We start from the raw sequence: 21,126 nt of genomic DNA on the forward strand, positions 1-21,126 counted from the left end.
TTTCGCTGGACATGTAGACTAGTCAGTTGCCTGGTGTTTAGCTCATTTAATATGAGGGTTGTCCACAAAAGGTAATTGCTTCAAATATTATATAACATGAAATGGTGCCTGCTGATCATAGATTTGAGGTATGAGGTTATATGTCTGTCTTAAATGCTCATGTAGGCAAATCTTATCTGAAATCCTCCTATTGTTTAGCACCAGAGTGGTACTAGAACCAATGGTGGGAATGCTAATGTAGACAAAGATAGACTTTTTTTAACCATGCTGTCATCTAAAGTTGCTCATTGCATTGGTGGGAGATCCCTGAAAAAATATTAATGTAGAGAGAGTCTTAAATTTTCATACAGATCCTGTCATCCCTGATGGGGCACACTATTGTACCAGTAGCTTCAAATTGTTTCTAATGGCTTGTAGACTCAATGAATGACTTGTATCTTTATTGTATTTCAACTCTTGTTTTCCATGCACAAATTTGGGATGGCTGACACACTTTCTCTCCTTTTTTTGTAAATTGATCTAGATTGTAAGCTCCTTAGTGAAAATAAATCACCTTGTGTCCATGTAGTGCTACATGACTGTTAAGTAAACATTCCGTCTGTCCCAATATGGTTAAGATTTTCAGAGCAGCTTTATAAAAAAATTACTGCTTGCTTCATTTAAATTATTACTACTCTCCTTCATATTTCATAATGAAACTGATGGGACAAGACATTTTGAAACAACGTGAGCCAAGTTCTTTACTGGTGTAAATTGGCACATCTCCATTGAATTCTGAGGACTTGGCCCTGTTTCTCATACTCTGAAAAGCAATGTAAAGATTGCTTAGAAAAACTTTCTTGTTTGTAATGCACCGATTTGATACCTGATTGCATGGAAGTGATCTAGTAACTAATTACAGTAATTGGTTACTGAGGTGCTGTTTGTATCGATTAACAAGATTGATATCAAGCTTAATAGTATTTCATTTTGATTCATGTTATAGCCTACTATAATTAGATTAATTTTCTGCAAGGAGCACTCCCAGTCTGCAACTGGGCCACTGTTGCTCTTGGTTCTTCTAGCTTGATTAGCTCCACCCGCTAGCTGTTCGACAACTTGTGCCGACCTAGCACTGACCCTTCTTGCTGCAGTTTGTGGTGTATCCTCAGTTTTTAGATCGGGATGGGCAAACTTTCTGGCCCAAGGGCCAAACTGTAAAACTGTATGGAGGGCCTCTGCAGCCTGGACCCCACCCCTGTCCGCCCTCTCCCACTTCCCGCCCGTTGATTGCGCCCCCTCAGAACCCGTGACCCATCCAAACCCTCCCCCCCCCGTCCCCTGACTGCCCCGACCCCTATCCACACCTCCACCCCCTGACAGGCCCCCCGGGACTCCCATGCCTATCCAACCCCCCAGTTCCCCATACCCTGACTGCCCCCGACCAATCCAACCCCCCTGCTCCCTGTCCTGACTGCCCCACCCCATCCTAACCACCCATCCAACTGCCCCCTGGGACCTCCTGCCCCTTATCTACCCCCCCCCGCCACCTTACCATGCTGCTCACAGCAGCAGTACTGGCTTATTGGAAAGCCTGGGAGGTGGGTGGGAGGGCGCAAGCTGCGCCGCTCACACGGTGGCGTGGCTGTGGGGGAGGGGGGACAGCAGGGGAGGAACCGGGGGCTAGCCTCCCTGGCCGGGAGCTCAAGGGCCAGGCAGGACAGTCCCATGGGCCGAATGTGGCCCTTGGACCGTAGTTTGCCCACCTCTGTTCTAGATACTCTGGACAGCTTCAGTACCACAAACAGCAGAGTACGTTTCTATGTGGTTCCAGTAGGGTTCCCCCCCTCCACGGTCACCATAGTGTCTGAGCACAAAGTGTTTCTGCTCCTGGACTTGCACTACTATTTTCATGTACAGGGAACGGGTACAAAGCCTTGCCTACAGCCTCAGTCTTTTCTGGGCAGAAGGAGATGGGTGAATAGATTAATTTGCAAGTTTTTAGGAGAGAAGCCAAGTCCACAAAGTTTCCTGATCACACCACACAGGGAATCCAGTGTCTCTTGGATGTGTACCAGTGCTGCTAGAAGAATTCACACCTGCCACCCAAGATAGGAAAGGGGAGATTTAACACTATCATCATCTAGCTTGGCACACTATACTGGCTTACTTTTGTTTCTGGGAGCCTTTGTTTGGATCTTTGGAAGAGAAACTTATAACAGGATCTCTTGGGAAGTCAACAGGGACCAGCAAAAGCCTGGTGAGGGAAGGAGCAAGAGGTAGATTTCTTCAGTTCCAGAGGCCAGTTCTCAGTATGAATGTGCCACAGAGCTCCTTCCTATGTTCAGAACCAGAGTTCTTTTGCCAGCAATATTACTTTGAGCAAGGAGGAAGCCAGAGCACTAGACTTTCAACTCTTCCATAGAGCATTTCCAGGTCTTTAACCTCAACACCCTTCTTTGCTCTTGAATCAGGGAAGGGACTTCTCTTCAAGAAAACATTCAGCGTCTTCCATCCACTGTCTCAAAGTCCTTGAATGAACTGCCCTCCATCAGAGTAAAGACTGGGTGGCAGGCACACCCAGTACAAAGCCCCTTGGTAGCGCTTCCCTCAGGATGATGACCGCTCCTAACAGTGCTCGGCGGGGGCGTGGGGGGAAGAGACTTAAATGATACCCTGTGATGCAGACACTTCAAGCAGAGGAAAATACAGAGCTCTCCCCTCCATCCTGTAAACAGAGTAAAAGAGGGAAAAAATATGATGCGAGGCCACTCTGACCCCACTACACACTTCTCCAGGTCTCTGCCTCAGTTCTAGCTCCTCCCATGCTGGATGAGGCCATGCATTCAAAGGGACGGGGTCATGTTTCTTGGGGTTTCCCTGGCTTCTCATGGCAGGGTGAAGGTCCCACACAGGACCTGAGCTTAGTTTTTAGATCTGACATAGATTAACTCCTTTCTTTCTCACAAGACTATCTGGACTGTCATAGTGGTGGAGACAAGAAACTTCTTTGCATTCATAGACATCAGCTATCATCTGTCATTGCGTCTCTGTTCCATCTTTGTATTTCTCACTGATCCATGATGATTATGCCATTGAGCCTTGCTTCTACTACCGAGTAGGTGACAATGGTTTAAATGCAGATTCACCAAACTGGTGAACTACACTAGTAGGGGGTTGCTTTCATTTCTCTGGAGTCAATTGGAAATTCTTGGGATAGAGAAGACAAAGGCAGTTGGCCCAAGGGATTATAAAGGGGATGGTGATCAGTTGTTTTCCATGTCCACTGAAGGTAGGACAAGAAGTCATGGGCTTAATCTGCAGCAAGGGAGATTTAGATTAGCTATTAGGAAAAGTTTTCTAACTACAGTATAAGGGTAGTTAAGCTCTGGAATAGGCTTCCAGGGATAGAGATGGAGTCCCCATTGTTCAACGCTTTTAAAAACAAGTTGGACAAACACCAATCAGGGTGGTCTAGGTTTACTTGGTCTAGGTTGTCACAGCTGACTTGATGATTTCTCAAGGTCCCTTCCAGTCCTACATTTCTATGATTGTGGGACACTTTTGGTGGACTTCTGGGACCCCAGTCGAGGGGGCTTCATCTACACTGCATAGCAATAGAGTTTGAATCCTGGATCCCAGCTTGACTCTGGCTCAGACCTACCACCTCTGCAGGGCCCTAGGACTCTTGAGCTGAGTCTGAGCAATTTGTGTGTAGATGGAATGGAGGTTTGGGCTCAAGCCTGAGTCTGAGCCCGGGCTTATGTTGCAGTGTAGGCATACCCTTAAGGTACTTCTTGCAGAAAGGAGAACTTTGGTCCCAGCTTATAAATTGACTTTTTACAAAGGAGACCAAAGTCTGGAAGGCCACTCAGGTAACACTAATTTTATTTTGCAGTTCTGTTTTCTTAATGCTAGAAACTTTGATTGAGTATAGGCTGTCATGAACCAGGATAGTGATCAATGCAAATTGCCTGCCAACATTTAGGAGGTAAATTTGCTGGAGCTAACAGGAGCGGTGGCCGGAATAATACACTACTGGTAATGTTCACAGAAAGTGAATTGATAAGAGATAAAAATCCAGCTATTTACAACGTCGTCATTTCATTTAGGAAAATATACTTGAGAGAATTCATTTCCACGTTGTGCCAAGCTGTGAAACAGACATGTGCACTTCTAAATCCTGCATCACTCATCAGAAGTTTGCTATGACACTATATGAACAGGTAAGATCTTTGTGTTACAACTTTATCTGTTTTATTTCCAATTTTATGAATTTGTGAAAATAAAAACATCCTGTTTACTTGTAGTGTGTATGCCGAAGTTGTGGGGCATCATCAGATCCCTTGCCTTTTACAGAATTTGTGCGCTACATTTCTACAACAGCCCTGTGGTAAGTTCCTTTTCTCCTCATTCCCCAGTCCAACTCCTCCCTCCCCTGCAAAATTCAAAATTCCATGCAAATTAGTCCTATAAATGTTCATATTTTGTATGTTTTTTCTTTGCTGAAATTGACGTATGATAAATGATCCAAAAAAAAAAAATTTAAATCGTAAATAAGAGGGTGGAGAGGACTTGATCGAGGTATTCAGAATCAAGGATATGGTGCAAAACTAGCTTTCCCTTCTGTTTAACCTGTCACTGAACAAGGAAGTGCTCTAAATTGACTGCTCTTTAATTTGAAGTAATAAAAAAATACTTCATGCAGTGCTTATTTCACCTGTGTCATTGACTGCTGCAGGAGGATCAAACACCTACTGGAGCTAGCCTTCTGAGAAGGATGGAAAATTTATGGTCACTAAAATACGAGTAGTAATGCAAAAAATCCCTCTCCCCTACTGCCCACTACTGTATCTTTTTCAGATTCCTTATTTATATTTGTATAAACACTTCTGTATATTTCTTGGAACAGCAGACAAGCTGGTCTACTACTGGCAGTAATATGGATATATGCTGGGGTAAAAGGCAGGAAGGTGGCATGAGAGAAATATGTTTCAGTAGTTGAAGAGTGAGATGAGCAGTGACCAGACAAGGTTTTAGTTGTGATAATGGAGAGGAAATTATGGATTTTTGAGAAGTTATAGATTGGAAAAGTAACAGGATTTAGTAGTGTGAAAGAAAAGAGTGAAAAATGACAAGGTTATGAGCCCAGGTGACAAGAAAGATGGTGGAATCTTAAATTAAATTGTGATTTTTTTTTTTATGGTTTGCATGCCAATTCAAATGCTTGTCTTAAATTTTCTCTTATTAGAAAAACTCTTGAATATTCCTAAAATAGTTAAAGGTGACATGCAAAGGATTCTTAATTTTTGTTGTTGCTTTTCCTTGAGGTATGAGAGGTTTTTTTAATCTAATGTCATCAGGTCCGGTCTCCTCTGGTTTTGCAGGAGTATCTCCAATGTGTCTGTGTGTTTTGTGAACTTTGTGCGTTACCTGAAAGTGGAGCTGTTTATATAGAGAGGGTCATGTGGAGGTTTTTATAATATAAGAAATCCCTCCACAAACACTGGAAATAAACTCTTCAGGCCTTCTTTATATATCCATAAAACAGCATAGAGAAGGGCACATAATATTTTTTTTAAATGTTCTCTTGGTGTACTGGGAACTCTTGTATGGAAGTGAGATGAAAACTGATGGGCAAACTCCCTGCCTGATGGACTTTATCTTCCTTTCATGGTTTTTGAAGGCATCCTTCAAAAAGTGGAAGTTTAAATCCTAGTGAGGAAAACAGAAAGAAGCATAAACTCTCTCTGACAAATGAAGAGTAAAACTATAACTAGGAAGGCCAAAAAAGAATTTGAAGAACAGGTAGCCAAAGACTCAAAGTAATAACAAAACATTTTTTTGAGTACATCAGAAGCAGGAAGCCTGCTAAACAACCAGTGGGGATGATCAAAAGAGCATTCAAGGACGATAAAGGCATTGCAGAGAAAGTAAATGAATTCTTTGCATCAGTCTTCATGGTTGAGGATGTGAGGGAGAGTCACAAACCTGAGCCATTCTTTTTGGGTAACACATCTGAGGAACTGTCCCAGATTGAGGTGTCATTAGATGAGATTTTGGAACAAATTGATAAACTAAACAGTAATAAGTCACAAGGACCAGATGGTATGCACTCGAGATCTGAAGGAACTCAAATGTGAAATTGCAGGACTACTAACTGTAGTTTGTAGCCTATCATTTAAATCAGCTTCTGTATCAAATGACTGGAGGATAGTTTACGTGACACCAATTTTTATAAAGGGCTCCAGAGGTGACCCCAGCAATTACAGGCCAGTAAGCCTGACTTAAGTACCAGGCAAATGGTTGAAACTATAATAAAGAACAAAATTGTCAGACACATAGATGAACATAATTTGTTGGGGAAGAGTCAACATGGTTTTTGTAAAGGGAACTCATGCCTCACCAATCTACTAGAATTCTTTGAGGGGGGGTCAACAAGCATGTGGACAAGGGGGACCCACTGGATATAGTGTATTTAGATTTTCAGAAAGCCTTTGACAGGGTCCCTGACCAAAGGCTCTTAAGCAAAGTAAGCAGTCATTGGATAAGAGGGAAGGTCCTCTTATGGATTGGTAACTGGTTAAAAGATAGGAAACAAAGGGTTAGAAATAAATGGTCAGTTTTCAGAATGGAGAGAGGTAAATAGCGGTGTTCCCACAGTGGCAATCAAAAAAGCTAACACAGAATGTTGGGAGTCATTAAGAAAGGGATAGATAATAAGACAGAAAATATATTGCCTCTATATAAATTCATCTTTAATATTGATTGCAGATGTGGTCGCCCCATCTCAAAGATATATTGGAATTGGAAAAGGTTCGGAAAAGGGCAACAAAAATGATTGGGGGTATGGAATGGCTGCCATATGAGGAGAGATTAATAAGACTGGGACGTTTCAGCTTGGATAGATATGATAGAGGTCTATAAAATCATGACCGGTGTGGAAAAAGTAAATAAGGAAGTTTTTTTACTCCTCATAAAACAAACTAGGGGTCACCAAATGAAATTAATAGGCAGCAGTTTAAAACAAACAAAAGGAAGTATTTTTTCACACAACACAGTCAATCTGTGGAACTCCTTGCCAGAGGATGTTGTGAAGGCCAAGATTATAACAGGGTTCAAAAAAGAACTAGATAAGCCATTGGTGGATCTATCCTCCATGAATTTATTAGCCAGGATGGGCAGGGATGGTGTCCCTAGCCTCTGTTTGCTAGAAGCTGGGAATGGGTGACAGGGTATGGATCACTTGATGAGTACCTGTTCTGTTTATTCCCTCTGAAGCACCTGGCATTGGCCACTGTCAGATGACATTTGGTCTGACCCAGTATTTCTGTTCCTATGGTTGAAAACAATTACTATACATTAGAGTTAACCTCTAATGAGTCACCTCTTGCTTCCATCAATTGTAAACTTTTTCAAGCTGATTATTTCAGTAAGAGGTTAAAGTTAACTTATTCCATACAAAAATTCTGCTGTTCAGCAGACTCTTTACTAAGATCAACTAATTTTATGGCATAGTTCCTAGTGGACTACCCTCTCACTTGAAACATAATCAGGTCAGGTTTAAGACACACACTGCAGTGCAATTGTAGGGAAACGTGTGCTTGTCTGCAGTCCACATTATAATCCTCCTATCTTGACAGAGGGCTTCGGGGCTGATTAATCTACAATTTCAGGAGAAATAAATTCACTAAAGAAAAAATATTGGCAAATAATTGCATTAATTCTTAGGTATACATTGCCACACTAAATTTTTGAAGCATTACTGAGGTAGTTTAAATCTGTTTACTATTAAGGTGAATGATTTCTAATGAAATGTGTTTTTATTTCATGTTTACAGCAATGAAGTTGACAGAATGATGGAAAGGCATGAGCGTCTCAAGCCAGAAATGTTTGCAGAATTGCTACAGGCAGCAAATACTACTGATGACTTCAGGAAGTGCCCTGTAAGTAGACAGAATAAACAATTCTTACATTTCTGTGGTTTAGACACAGGAAATAATTTCCTAGGATTCAGATTCAGTAATATTTTGAACTGCATTTGAGTGCAGCTCAACTTTAAACATGCAAACGCTTGCATCTACTCTTTGAGCGACAGTTTCAGTACTTAATTATGCATGCAGCTATCATCTGTGTATGAGGGTTTGCACATACAAAATTGTTGACACACAAATGGCCATTGTGAAAATGAGGTACTTAAGTCCATGTTTTGTTAGTTGAAGCTCTTCACTTACTTACGTGGCTGTACTTGATGAACCTGAATGATAAATGCTGACTAAATGCAGTTTCCTTTAGGCTGGTTTTTGGTAGTGGTATGGCTTGATAAAACAGACTGTCTTCCATTTGGTTCATCTCAAGTCTCCTCTTTCTTGCTTATGCCTGCCTTCCTCTCACTCTGTCTCTGTCTCTCATATAATTGTCTGCCTTTGTGTTCTAGTACTGTTTGTTTCAGGGCCATAGAGAAATATTCCAGAAAAATACTAAACAGTGATCAAAGAGAAGAAAATAATAAAGTCAGTGTCCTCCATCTCATAAGTTTGCCATAAGCGGTTGGGGGGAATGAAGCCTAGCTAACATTGAAGATGACATGATCAGGATGTGTGTCCAATATTTTATAACCGTATGAGATTACATGTCTTCATGGTTGCTATTGACAATTTAGAGGTAATAAATTTAAACTTGAGGCTAGGAAAGAAGTGTGGAACTTCTTTATTTTTACTCTGGTCATCCAATAACTTTCTCATTTTCTAAGTTGTTGGCATGTTCACTCTTTTGTGTGTCACTTTTTTCTCTTCTAGAGTAACTGTGGTCAAAAAATAAAAATCCGTCGTGTTCTCATGAACTGCCCTGAGATTGTGACAATTGGTTTAGTCTGGGATTCGGAACATTCTGACCTGACAGAAGATGTCATGCGGAATCTGGCAACACAACTTTATCTTCCTGGGGTATCTGAATTAAAACTAATCTATCTTGTTTTTAAAATTTCAGTCCCAACAGCTGATGCATCATGCTCATGCCTTTCCTCATATCTTTTTTTTTTCCTCTTAAAATAAGTTGATATATACCTAACTTTGGAATTACAATTAACATTTAAAAAATAGATCAGGGAGTATATTTTGTGTGAACTAATATTATATTAATCTTCACAACACATCTGTGGTAAAGTGATGATAACCCCATTTTATGGTTGGGGAACTGAAGCATCGAGAGTAATGGCAAAATTGTCAAGTGTCTGCTAACTTGAGATGGCTAGGGCCTGATTTTCAGACTTCATGGCATTTTTATAGTGTTTTATATGTTCAAGGCACAGGTCTAATCGACATTGAGTACCCAGAAAATGAACACCTAGTGAGTGGCCACTTGTAGAAAACTTGGTTTAAGTGATTCCAAAGTATCAGTTCTCTATGGTGACATTCAACTGCTTTAACCATGAGACCATCCTTTCTTTTCCTGCAGTCCTCACCTCATTCACTGTATACCTTCAAATTTCTGCAGCAAATGAAGCAAAAGTCCTAAAAACATACTTGTCCATCACACAATGGATTAGTTCTCTGAGCATCAGTCATCTTGTACACAGAATGAGGCAGGGATACTTTAGAAATTACATGCTCATGTAACTCCTGTCATAATGCAGATAGACACACAAGAAGACATGCATGCAGCCTTGACTTAATCTAACTTTACAATCTCAGACATGCTTTTTCTTTAATCTATACATAATCATTTTTACAGCTGTTCTATAGGGTTACAGATGAACAGGCCAAAAATAGTGAACTTTTTCTTGTGGGTATGATTTGCTACACGAGTCGACATTACTGTGCCTTTGCCTTTCATACGAAGAGTTGCAAGTGGGTGCTGTTCGATGATGCAAATGTGAAAGAGGTAGGCTTTGTATTATTGCTGCTAGATTTAATGACCTTTATTTTTTTAATGGTACGTTGCGCCCCAAATAGTTTTTCTGCATTAAAACAGAACTTATTCTTTTGACACCAGACTTAAAATGCAAACAAATGTCCTCATTTTCATGAAAAGTAGTTTGACAAGTCAGTTTTAAGTGTTATAAAAAAAATGAACTTCACTGTTCTTAAAATGTGCAATAATTGGATAGTAGATGTTAGTGCGATTTTTCTTAAAAATATAGGTTTAATAAGTAATGAATATGATAAACTCTGGCTGGTATCTGTAATGTGTTGATGTTTACTATGCTGACTCATATGCAAATGTTTGCTTTTCTGCCCTAACTTGCATACATTTAAAATGAATAGTACAGCTGCAGTTGTTCTGTGTTTTCAGGATCAGACATTCAATTCATGTAAAATGTCTTTGTTTTATAAAGAGATGCTGAAATTTGGGTTTAAGTACCAATTAGTTTTATATTTGCAAAAATATGGGCATTTTCTTATTAGGTTGGAACAAAATGGAAAGATGTGGTCTCCAAGTGCATTCGATGTCACTTTCAGCCATTGCTGCTATTTTATGCTAACCCAGATGGTACAGCTGTATCGACGGAAGATGCTCCTAAGCATATCATTCACTGGTCTCATTACAAAGCAGCTGCAGGACATGGAGATGACTTGGGTAATAAAAGTTTTGACTAATACCATTTTTAATAGAATATGACCAATATCTGGGGGGTAATTGATTAGCTGTCCTGATCTTAAGTGCCTTTATCAATAATTATCTAAATGTCCTGATAGCATTTGGTGTGTGTATACTTAACATTAGAACTATCAAAAATAATGTTTTGTTGCAAATGTAAAAATGTGGATTGACACACAGTTAAAGGATTCCTAACTAGAAACGTTCTTTAACTGTAAAAATTCACATGGCTAAAAAACTAAAATTACACAGTGGAAGAATATAGTAAATTTTACTTCTCTAAGTTGGTACAGTCAACCTGCAGAACTCCTTGCTGGAGGATGTTGTGAAGGCCAAGACTATAATGGGGTTTAAAAAAGAACTAGATAAACTCATGGAGGATAGGTCCATCAATGGCTATCATCCAGGATGGGCAGGGATGTAAAACCATGCTCTGAAGTGTCCCTAGCCTTTGTATGGCAGAAGCTGGGAATGGGCGACGGGATGGATCACTTGATGATTACCTGTTCTGTTCATTCCCTCTGAAGCACCTGGCATTGGCCACTGTCGGAAGACAGGATACTAGTCTAGATGGCCATTGGTCTGACCCAGTATGGCTGCTGTTATGGTCTTATGTTGACCTAAGTGATCTCACTTAACCAAGAAAGAGAGAACTTTGATTTTTCTATTGTGTGGGGTTCTGTTTTGTTTGTAACTAAATAGTATAACTAATTGTATTTATTTGGTAAACAGTATTTAATATGTAGTCATGGCATGTTTGTCTGCATGAGAGTAGATGGGTGACGGTATATTTGTATTGGTTTTTTTGATACCCCCAAAATAGGATAAAACTGAAAAAATGTTTTGAGGAAAAACTGTGAGCAAGTGATAACAGTTCATAACCTTGAAGCCTTGAGGTTGCAGGAAACATCTTATTTAGGGATTCATTATGGAAGGGCAGTGTAGTCTCTGTGCCTGGTCAGAATCTAGCCCTTCAACTCTGTAGTGTTTGGCTGTTGTTTTCTAGTGGTCCTATCTGTGTTATAAAATTTGAAAGTGATGACGAAAGGAAAATTGGATTTGGCCTGTTCCCATTCACTTTGTGCACTGTTGCCTGATGGTGGCCATCTCAAGGAAGAAAATCAGAATTGAATGCCATCCCCATATTTATTTTTGGCAAATTGCATAATATGTAACATATTACAAAAATCTTCTTGTATGCCGTAAACTATTAAGTAAAACTTAGTGATCCAAAACTAAACTTTCTAATTCTTGGAATTAAAAATAAATGTGGTAAAGATCTAAATGAGCAAGAATTTCATTTCTGAAGATTACTTATGTTTAATGTTATAGGATTTGAGAAGTCATCCGTTCCAAAGTCAGATCTCACAAAAGAGAATGGATTTGGAGAATGTGCTAGTCAGAAGGGCATTAAAAAATTTCAGACAGACAATTCAGCATTCAGTAGAAGCCCTATTCAAGCAAGTGGTGGTAGGGGGCCAGGTAAGTACCTTCTTAAATATGTAGTTTGCTAACTTTTGTCACAGCACTGTTACTTTAGATCCATTTTCTTAAGCTGCAAAGCTTGTTCTGAAATAGTTACATCATTGATACTGAACTTTCAGTCCACCTACCATGGAGAATGATTAAATGACGTGAAAAACTATATTTGAACTTAGCCACCATATGACTATACATACACATAAGTCTCCACTGCCCTCCTGCCCCACTAAAAATCCACTATTGTAATAATATTGGGCTGTAGTTATTTAATATAATTCTTTCCTTGTCATATGTTTGGAAAGCATAAGTGGCAATAGTCACTTCCTTTTTATGGTGGGTTTCTGCTATATTTGTTAAAACATCAGTCCATTTTTGTGTAAATCAGATTTTCAAGTTGACAAACTACAAAATACTCCTATCAGGCTACCACAGTTGAGTGATGCTGATGCAGGAAGGGCACAACTTGCCCTCACTTCCACACCCCCGCCCCCCTTTATTGGGTTGCCAATGTGGTTTACACCTTAAAGACCAGTAAGAGAGAAGGAATGAAGGACCTAACCAAGAGAAACTGGTTCTGCTTAATTAAGAGATTTATTTCTTTTCTCTGTTAATTACCCCACCTGTCTCCTAGTGTCTAGATGTTAGCTAAAATTACTTTTTTCTTATGATTTGAAACCAGACTTGATGGCTAAAGTACTTTTTTCTTTCATTGTAAATTTTTAAGACGTTCAACTTGCTATTAACTCACTTGGAACCCAGGGTGACCCAAAATTGGAGACTGCTCACTGACTGGGAAATATCAATTTAAATAAAACAGATTACAGATTATTCACTTGAAACTCTACTATATTCTGAAAAACAAAGCTTTGCTTTTGATGCAGTAATAAGTATTAACTCTCTGCTTTGTTTTAGTATGAGCCCTAAAGGTTGATTTTCATTCAGATCAAATACAGTAACTTCTCGCTTAACGTTGTAGTTATATTCCTGAAAAATGCAACTTAAAGCAAAACGATGTTAAGCGAATCCAATTTCCCCATAAGAATTAATGTAAATAGGCGGGGTTAGGTTCCAGGGAAATTTTTTTTCACCAGACAAAGGCTATATTATACTCTGTGTGTATGTGTATATTGTATATAATATAAAGTTTTAAACAAACTATTTAATACTGGTACACAGCAATGATGATTCTGAAGCTTGATTGAGGTGGTGAAGTCAGAGGGTGGGATATTTCCCAGGGAATGCCTTACTGCTAAATGATGAACTAGCAATCAGCTGAGCCCTCAAGGGTTAACTCATTGTTAAGGAAGCCTCACGCTCTACAAGGCAGCATGAATGGAGGGAGGGGAGGCAGCATGGCAGACAAAGACAGAGAGACACACTGTGAGAGAGAGAGATGGATGTGCATTGCCCCTTTAAGTATGCTGACCCGACTCTAAATAGATCAGCAAGTTGAGACAGAAGCTGTTGCCAGGAAGCTACCACCGTCCTGAGCCCTGTCATATCTTCTCACCTCCCCCAACCCCACTCTATGGAAATGGGGTAAACGTGGCGCAGGGGGGAGAGGGACACCCTGACATTAGCCCCCACCTTCCCCCCTGCACAGCAAGCAGGAGGCTCCGGGGAGCAGCTCCAAGGCAGAGGGCAGGAGCAGCACATGGCAGTCGGGGGAGGGACAGCTGAACCGCTGGCAATAGATAGCCTGCTGGGTGGCTGCCGCACAGGGAACTTAAGGGAGCTGATAGGGGGCTGCCGGTCCACCCTGGTTCCAAGCCCCCACCAGCTAGCTCCAACGGGCTTCTCTTCCTGCAAGCAGTGGACAAAGCAAGTGGCTGTCAAACGACATTATAAGGGAGCGTTGCACAACTTTAAACAAGCATGTTCTCTGATCAGCAAAGTAACAATGAAACAACGTTAATCAGGACGACTTTAAGTGAGGAGTTACTGTATGTTCAATAGCTAAAATTAAATCTTGATTATATGAAGCGCAGTTAATGTACATATTTTGTCAAATTTATAACTTTATATTTGTAAGGATTCCTTTAAGGTAAGTTTTATATATTATTGTATTAACCTTAATGGATTTTGCTATGTGCAGACTGTCTGGGATTTTTAAAATCTGAGGTAGATAAAAGGTGGTTATGTGGTCTTTTTTTTTTTTAAGTAATTCTATTAACATTAACTTGAAAGTGAAGGTATAGTAAGCATAATTATACATGCTTTTTGCCATGGCTATTTAGATAAGATGCAATAATATTTTTGCAGTTAAGTTAGGGCACAGTGATCAGAAGGACAAATTAAAGGACATCTCCAAAGAGTGTGCCCAGAAGGCAGTTGATATGAGAAACTTTTCATCCTACCTAAGAAAAGCTGCAGATAGAGGACCAAGAAGAGACTCTGGGAGACAAAGAGGTACATTTAAAAATCAAACTTTAGAAACAAATGGCTAAAATAACATTTTTAATCTAGACAAATTGATATGTGCTAAATTTGCTACTTGAGTTAAAGAAAAAAAATCCCAAGATTAAAGTCTCCACTCTTACAGATGTTTTTAAAATTTGTGCCATTTGAGGTGGTTTTGTTTTTTTCTTTAAATTGTGATGGCATAGCAGGAATAAATAGCTGTCTTATGCACAACGTCAGACAGGGAAGATTTTTATGAAAAGAATGTACTTGAAGGAGAACTTCAATACAGCTCTTTCTCTCTCTCTTTCTCTCTTTCATTTTACAAGATCTAATAGGGGAAGACCGCTCTCATTTTAAGTCCGGATCACCTCCTGCTGGAAATGGATTTACACACTACACTGATCAGCGCCTATATGGTAGCCAGGGAAGAAGACCTTACAACCATGAAAGAGTACCAAACCAACCCAGGCCTGCTGCCCAGGTCTTAGGATCAAATAAAAGAGACATTTTTCCTGCTGGGGAGAAAATGATGAGCAGGGCTAGAGCTGACAGTGCCACTGGCTATGATACAGATAGCAGCCAAGATTCTAGGGACAAAGGAAGTATCAGCAGAAGCAGAAACAGAGGTTGGAAACCTATGCGAGAAACACTAAATGTGGACAGCATTTTCCGTGAGACTGAGAAGAAGCAGCATAGCCCACAGCATAAGGCAAGTCCAAGCAGTAAACCTAAACATGAAAAGGAGCAGAGCTTTAACAATTGGCCAAAAGAGAACCAAACCCAGAAAGGGTTAATGACTATTTATGAAGACGAAACAAAACAGGAGACAGGAAGTCGGAGTTCCTTGGATTCAGAAGGAAAAGGAAATACTGAGAAAATTAAAGGATTTACAGAGAGAAAAATCCATGCTGACAGTTGGCAGATGCAAAGGACTGAGTCTGGATATGAAAGTAGTGATCATATCAGCAATGAATCTGCCAATCTGGATTCGCCTATTGTTGAAGGAACTAGCCCACTGGACATCAAGGGTATTAAAGAAACTCTTTCCTGCAGGTAATGCTAACAAATACTCTAAATAAGAGTCTTAACCAAGTGTGAATTGTTTTAGTGCCATATGGTGTTTTCTGGATTGTGGGTAAAGTTAACTGTCTGAAACGTTCCATCTTTTATTGTAGGAAACAGTTGTGGAAAACTAAGAAAGGCTGGAATTGGGCCCTAGCGAATGGGGGAGGTTGTGTAGGAAACCAGTGCAAAGTCAAATAAACTCTTAGACTAATTATGAATTCTGTATAATCACCATGGCCCAACATTTTCACCATTCAAAACTCTCATTAATTCTTATGAGACTTGGACCAATTCTGCAGCCCTTACATGTACCTTAGTGAGTAGAATTTATGAGAAGGCTGATGGACAAATCGGTGAGAATGGTGTGAAAGCACTGTTGCATGTAATCTAGAATGAAACATTTAATTTATATAGAACTTTAGATGTACATCTTGCAGTTCAGTGGGTAAAGTGCGCCAAATAAATCTGTGCCTCAAAGAGCTTATAACACACCAGTTCAACAAATCCTAAGCACTGTTAAACTTCTTGCAAACTGTAATATACTGAAACAATGAACATTAGATGATATAAACCTTCAACAGCTTATTTTCATGGCTCTCTAATACTGAAGACCTTGAGTAGTGGGTTCTACCTGCTAGGAATCCAAATTTTCTCTTCCTCTGAACCATGGTGGGGTTTTTTTTGTTTGTTTTTTTTTTTTTTAAAAGCACCAAGCTCTGCCACTTAAAATGGTCCTTACTTTCCTAGCCAATGACTATTTTTGGTAGTAGAAATACTGCAGATAAATAACTGAATTTCAGTGGCAAGTTGCTTATACCATTTTTTATATGTACTTTTCTAAGGCTATGTCTACACTGTGTGCCTTACAGTGGCACAGCTGCGCTGTTACAGCAGTGCCGCTGTAAGATACGCTGTATAGCCACTCTTTGTTGGCAGGAGAGAGCTCTCCTGCCAACAAAATAAAACCACCCCCAATGAGGGGCGGTAACTTTGTTGGTGGGAAAGTGTCTCCTGCTGACAAAGCACTGCCCACAACGGTGCTTTTTATTGGTAAAACTTCTGTCAGTCGGAAGTGTTTTTTCACACCCCTGACAGACAAAAGTTTTACTTTTATGACCCATTACACAAAGTAAAACTATTTCCCCATGCTTATTTTCCCCCCTACTGTTACTCACACCTTCTTGTCAACTGTTGGAAATGGGCAATCCTGATTATCACTACAAAACGTTTTTTTCTCTCCTACTGATCACTCTTGTTATAGTGGGTATGGCAACACCCATTTTTTCATGGTGTGTGTGTGTGTAGGTGTGTATATATATCTTCCTACTGTATTTTCCACTGCATGCATCTGATGAAGTGGGTTTTAGCCCACAAAAGCTTATGCTCAAATTAATGTTAGTCTCTAAGGTGCCACAAGTACTCCTCGTTCAGTTTTAATATTGATACAAACAAGATGTTAATGAGTAAATGCATGTCTAGACTAGGAAAATAGGTTGTGTTTAAAATGTGTTATGCCTAGTGTAAACAGGTTTTATGCTTTTAAAAAATATTTTAGCTGGTCAGTGGTTAGTGGTCAGCGCAAGGCTCTGCTGTGTTAACCCCCAAACATTTTAGGGTTTAAACTTGTAACACTTTGATATATTTTCAGTTGTTTGTATCTAGGTGGATGTGATGGTAAATATCTGTCAAAATATAACTCTTTTGGAATGAAAAATCATAAAATCCATTTCTCCTGTGTCAAGAATGACAAAAATTAAGCCATACTTATTTTAATGGTTTTTCTGGAATAGTTTTATGTAAAAGTGACATGGAACATTCACTTGGGCCCATATTTCATTCAAGGAAAATGACATGCAATATTTCCCCAGATTATGGTCCCATTAATTGTTCACTCTGCACAATCAACCCCCTTCTTCCCCAAGAGGTAAACAGATGGGTCTTACAGCATGACCTGAAAATTTCCATATTCTGAAATAAGGAAGGAAGCAAATTCCAAAGCCAAGTACACTTGCTGAAAATTTCTGCCAGAAGTAGTATTTTGAGGATGAGTTTAACCAAAGTTTTTGTGTGGCAACTGCCATGGTAAATCTATCCATTGTTTACCATAGCATAAGCACAGATCTAATAATGTAAATCTGAAAAGTGCATAATAAAACAGTCTATAGCCCAACATAAGAGCATTCTTCTCTTCACTGAGATCTCTCTTCAAAACAGACTTTTTCTTTAAAGATTTCCAAAGAAGAACATTACAGTAGGTGGTAATATTTAAACATAAATTAAGCAAACTTCCAGTTTAATTGCTTTGAGTTTTGATGTTATCTGGTCCACAGATTCTGTCTGATCCATTATTTTCCCTTATATTGGTTAAAAGTCCTTTGGGGCAGAGCTGTTTTTTCCTTCTATAGCTTGTACAGCACTGAAAAGAGTTTTAGATTATTAGTCTGTTGAGCAATTGACAATTGTGGGAGAGAGGGAGGAAGAGTAACTCTTCTACTCCTTGTAGCTGGATGTTCATGTACTTTTACAAGATTCATCTTTGAAGCTGAATCAATAGTATGTATTATTGAAATCTTTCAGGATGCTCAAATCAAAATGAAGTGCTATTTTTCCATTAAGGCTTACATAGGGGCAGGGGGTGGGAATGTAATTCTGGCTCTGTAACACCACATTTGATTGTATTTGACCAATTTGCTTGTTTCAGACAATCTAACTTTGACATGGTAATGTTTTTCTGCCTTGAAGGTATTAAACTAAGTTTTAGTGCATAAGGAAGGTTCTAACTGCATGGTAAAATTAAAAAAACTTTGAAGAAAATGGCAATAACATAAAATTGTGTAAATACAATGAGTCATCCTTGTGGCACCTTAGAGATCAACACATTTATTTGGGCATAAGCTTTCGTGGGCTAAAACCCACCGGACTCCTCGTTTTTGCTGATACAGACTAACACAGCTACCACTCTATAAAATTTTGTGTGTCTGTGTGCTTGTGTATGTATGTTTGTATATAATATAAAAACTTTCTGGAGAGGAGGAATTGAAAAGTTAAATATTTAAGACCACATTTTTTTGCATGTGCCCATTTGGAAATTTCATCAATATTTGGAGTTGAGAGCTTGTCCTTTCTTTAAAAGGTGTCTTTTTCTCACTCTGGTAACTGAGAGGAAGATTTTTAAAGGCAAAATGGGAATTGGGCACCTAACTCTCATTTATGCTTTGGAATATTTATCATTTAAGGGGAAATTTTCAAAACTATATCCTGCCTTTTTCCAGGCCTTCATTAAGGACAAGTTTCAAGTAATTTTTGTTCCCAACTAATGTAAGTTGTCAGTCACCTTTCACATCCAGCACATCATTTTTCAATCACTGATAACTTTGAGAACCAACTATAGATATTCTGCTCACCTGCAGAGTATACTGCTTAAACCGTAAGACTTGTAAATTTTGTAAGGAGAGGATTAGGTCCTAAATTAATGTTTTTATAGCCAAATTAATGTTTTATACTATAATACATGCAGTTCTTTGTGTGTACACTTACATATACGGGCAACTGTAATTGTGCACTAATATTTAAATTTTAAACTACAAGGTCTGTTTTATTTTTCAGTGACCAGAATCTGTCGATCAAATATGCTGAAAGTGTGTTGCAGTCTACCTCCCAGCAGAACAGAAATTATTTTGATGGTGAGAATTTTAACTTGCATATTTACTACAAAGTTTTCTAAAGAAACTCTAGATGTGCTGTTGTCCAAAATTGCTATTTTAACAATTACTAAATTTTAATACTGTGTAAAAAGTTGAAAGGTTCCAGATAGACTTTGCATAGTTACTGGTAGTTCAAATTTGCAGAGTTGACAACCCAATAAAAGTGAACTTCTCCTTCTCTTACTATGCCAACTGTTGCTGCTTAATATTAGATGACCAAGTCTTAGATTTGCATTGGCAAAATGGGCAAGTTCACGTGAAGTTAATTTGTATTGGGGTGAATCTGAACAGAATCTATATAGTACTGGGAATATGTCCCACTGGGCCACCATTTTCCCATGGAGAGATGCATTGCTTCCATTCTGTACATATCCTATGTGTTTGTAGCCTTCTCCTGTCTTCCTGGTGGCAAGCTGGCTCTCTTTCTCCACAATGAATACTGATATTTTGATTTATTCTTCAAATACTGTTCCATTACTCAGTGTTCTGACTAATCTTAATAATTTTGAGTTTTTCACATCACAACTTGGTAACCCAGGCTAAACTGATGCTGTTTGGTATTTCGGTAACCATGTTCTAGGAACACTTACAACTTTTAATAAATCTGTATGAGAGAGCTCCTTTATTAGGCAGCCTCATTTGTTAAGAAACCACACCAAGTGATTTTAAAAACAACCAACCAACCACTCAAGTGTGTTGGAACAGTAGTTCTTGTCTTCTCCATACTGTTTACCCTTTGCTGCAACAGAGAAAAGCTTGGGAGACCCTATGACCCCAGTCTGGTCATGAGGCTCATCAGACTGTCACGTACCCATGTATTAGAAGATCCTCTCTGTTAGTTAACTGATATTTGTTGAATCCTTGAATTATCACTTAAATCATGTTTCATTGTAAAGCTGAGTTGACTGTTACCTAATTCAGATTGCAGTGCGCTAGTGCAATTTTTTGGTTACCCATGTCTTTCAGCATGCTGAATTAGACTGCCTTTGTTTCTACAGTTTACTTAGCTCTCATACAGTGCTTTCCATTGGTAGATCTCCAAGCACTTTTTTTTATAGATGGGGGAAACTGAGGTACAGAGAGTGGAAGTGACTTGTAGAAGGTCACCCTGCAGACCAGTGGCAGAGCTGGAAATAGATCCCAGGTCTCCTGAGTCTCAGTGCAGTGCTCTAATCACTAGGTCACACAAACAACTTATCCTTCCTTATGTATGCTATACATAGGCATGGCAGAATTCAACTTTTTTTAATAATTTTGAGCTTTTCACTTTTTATAGATTTAAATGTTCATAATTGTGGGAAATCATGCGGTGGGAGGGAGGGGAGACAATGTGGAGGTTGAACAGTAATTATCCAATGACATTAGACATTAGAGATTCAAAAAGTTAAAGCTTCATAGCTGTTAGAACAAATTGTCAACATCACATATCAAAATATTCAAACGAAATATCCTTAAATCAAACTCTTACGTTCTCAAACAGCGTCTTTCTTTCTTTGTCTAGCTGTAAATTTCAGTTATTATTGATGGAAATATTGGGGGGGGGGGAGAGGGGTTATGTTTCCTGGGGTTACCCAGGGTTGTGAGGAACCTTGCTACTGCCTGCCCTTAGCAAGACGACACCTTGTCTGTGCCTGCTGTGGATCAGTTTCCCAATACCACCAGCCTCTGGCAATACAAGAACTGCTTTCCAGGCCTTACTCTTTCTTTACAGGTTAATGATAGGCACAGTCCAACCCACAAGTCTTCCAAGTATCTGCCTGGAGTGCCTAGCCCCTGATCCACTGGACGCTCACAGAATTCCCAGATCCAAAGGAACAGTACATCACAGTTTACCAGTGATATCATAGAAGACAGCTCCACTTTACACACAGCACTTTGCTTTGTTTGTAAAGAA

General features: G+C 39.3%; 1 protein-coding gene across 1 annotated transcript in view; it reads left to right on the top strand.

The window, feature by feature from the left end:
- USP53 (ubiquitin specific peptidase 53) overlaps positions 1 to 21,126 on the top strand; it is a 59,945-nt gene that overhangs the window by 24,876 nt on the left and 13,943 nt on the right. Inside the window, exons 5-14 of the mRNA XM_048847134.2 lie at positions 4,092 to 4,205; positions 4,290 to 4,372; positions 7,820 to 7,925; positions 8,778 to 8,924; positions 9,712 to 9,861; positions 10,386 to 10,557; positions 11,911 to 12,060; positions 14,323 to 14,469; positions 14,790 to 15,516; positions 19,135 to 19,211. Of these exons, the coding sequence (XP_048703091.1) occupies positions 4,092 to 4,205; positions 4,290 to 4,372; positions 7,820 to 7,925; positions 8,778 to 8,924; positions 9,712 to 9,861; positions 10,386 to 10,557; positions 11,911 to 12,060; positions 14,323 to 14,469; positions 14,790 to 15,516; positions 19,135 to 19,211 (1,873 nt within the window). The remainder of the gene's footprint in view (positions 1 to 4,091; positions 4,206 to 4,289; positions 4,373 to 7,819; positions 7,926 to 8,777; positions 8,925 to 9,711; positions 9,862 to 10,385; positions 10,558 to 11,910; positions 12,061 to 14,322; positions 14,470 to 14,789; positions 15,517 to 19,134; positions 19,212 to 21,126) is intronic.

The sequence above is a fragment of the Caretta caretta genome, chromosome 4, assembly GCF_965140235.1.
Source record: "Caretta caretta isolate rCarCar2 chromosome 4, rCarCar1.hap1, whole genome shotgun sequence".
NCBI classification, from domain to species: Eukaryota; Metazoa; Chordata; order Testudines; family Cheloniidae; genus Caretta; species Caretta caretta.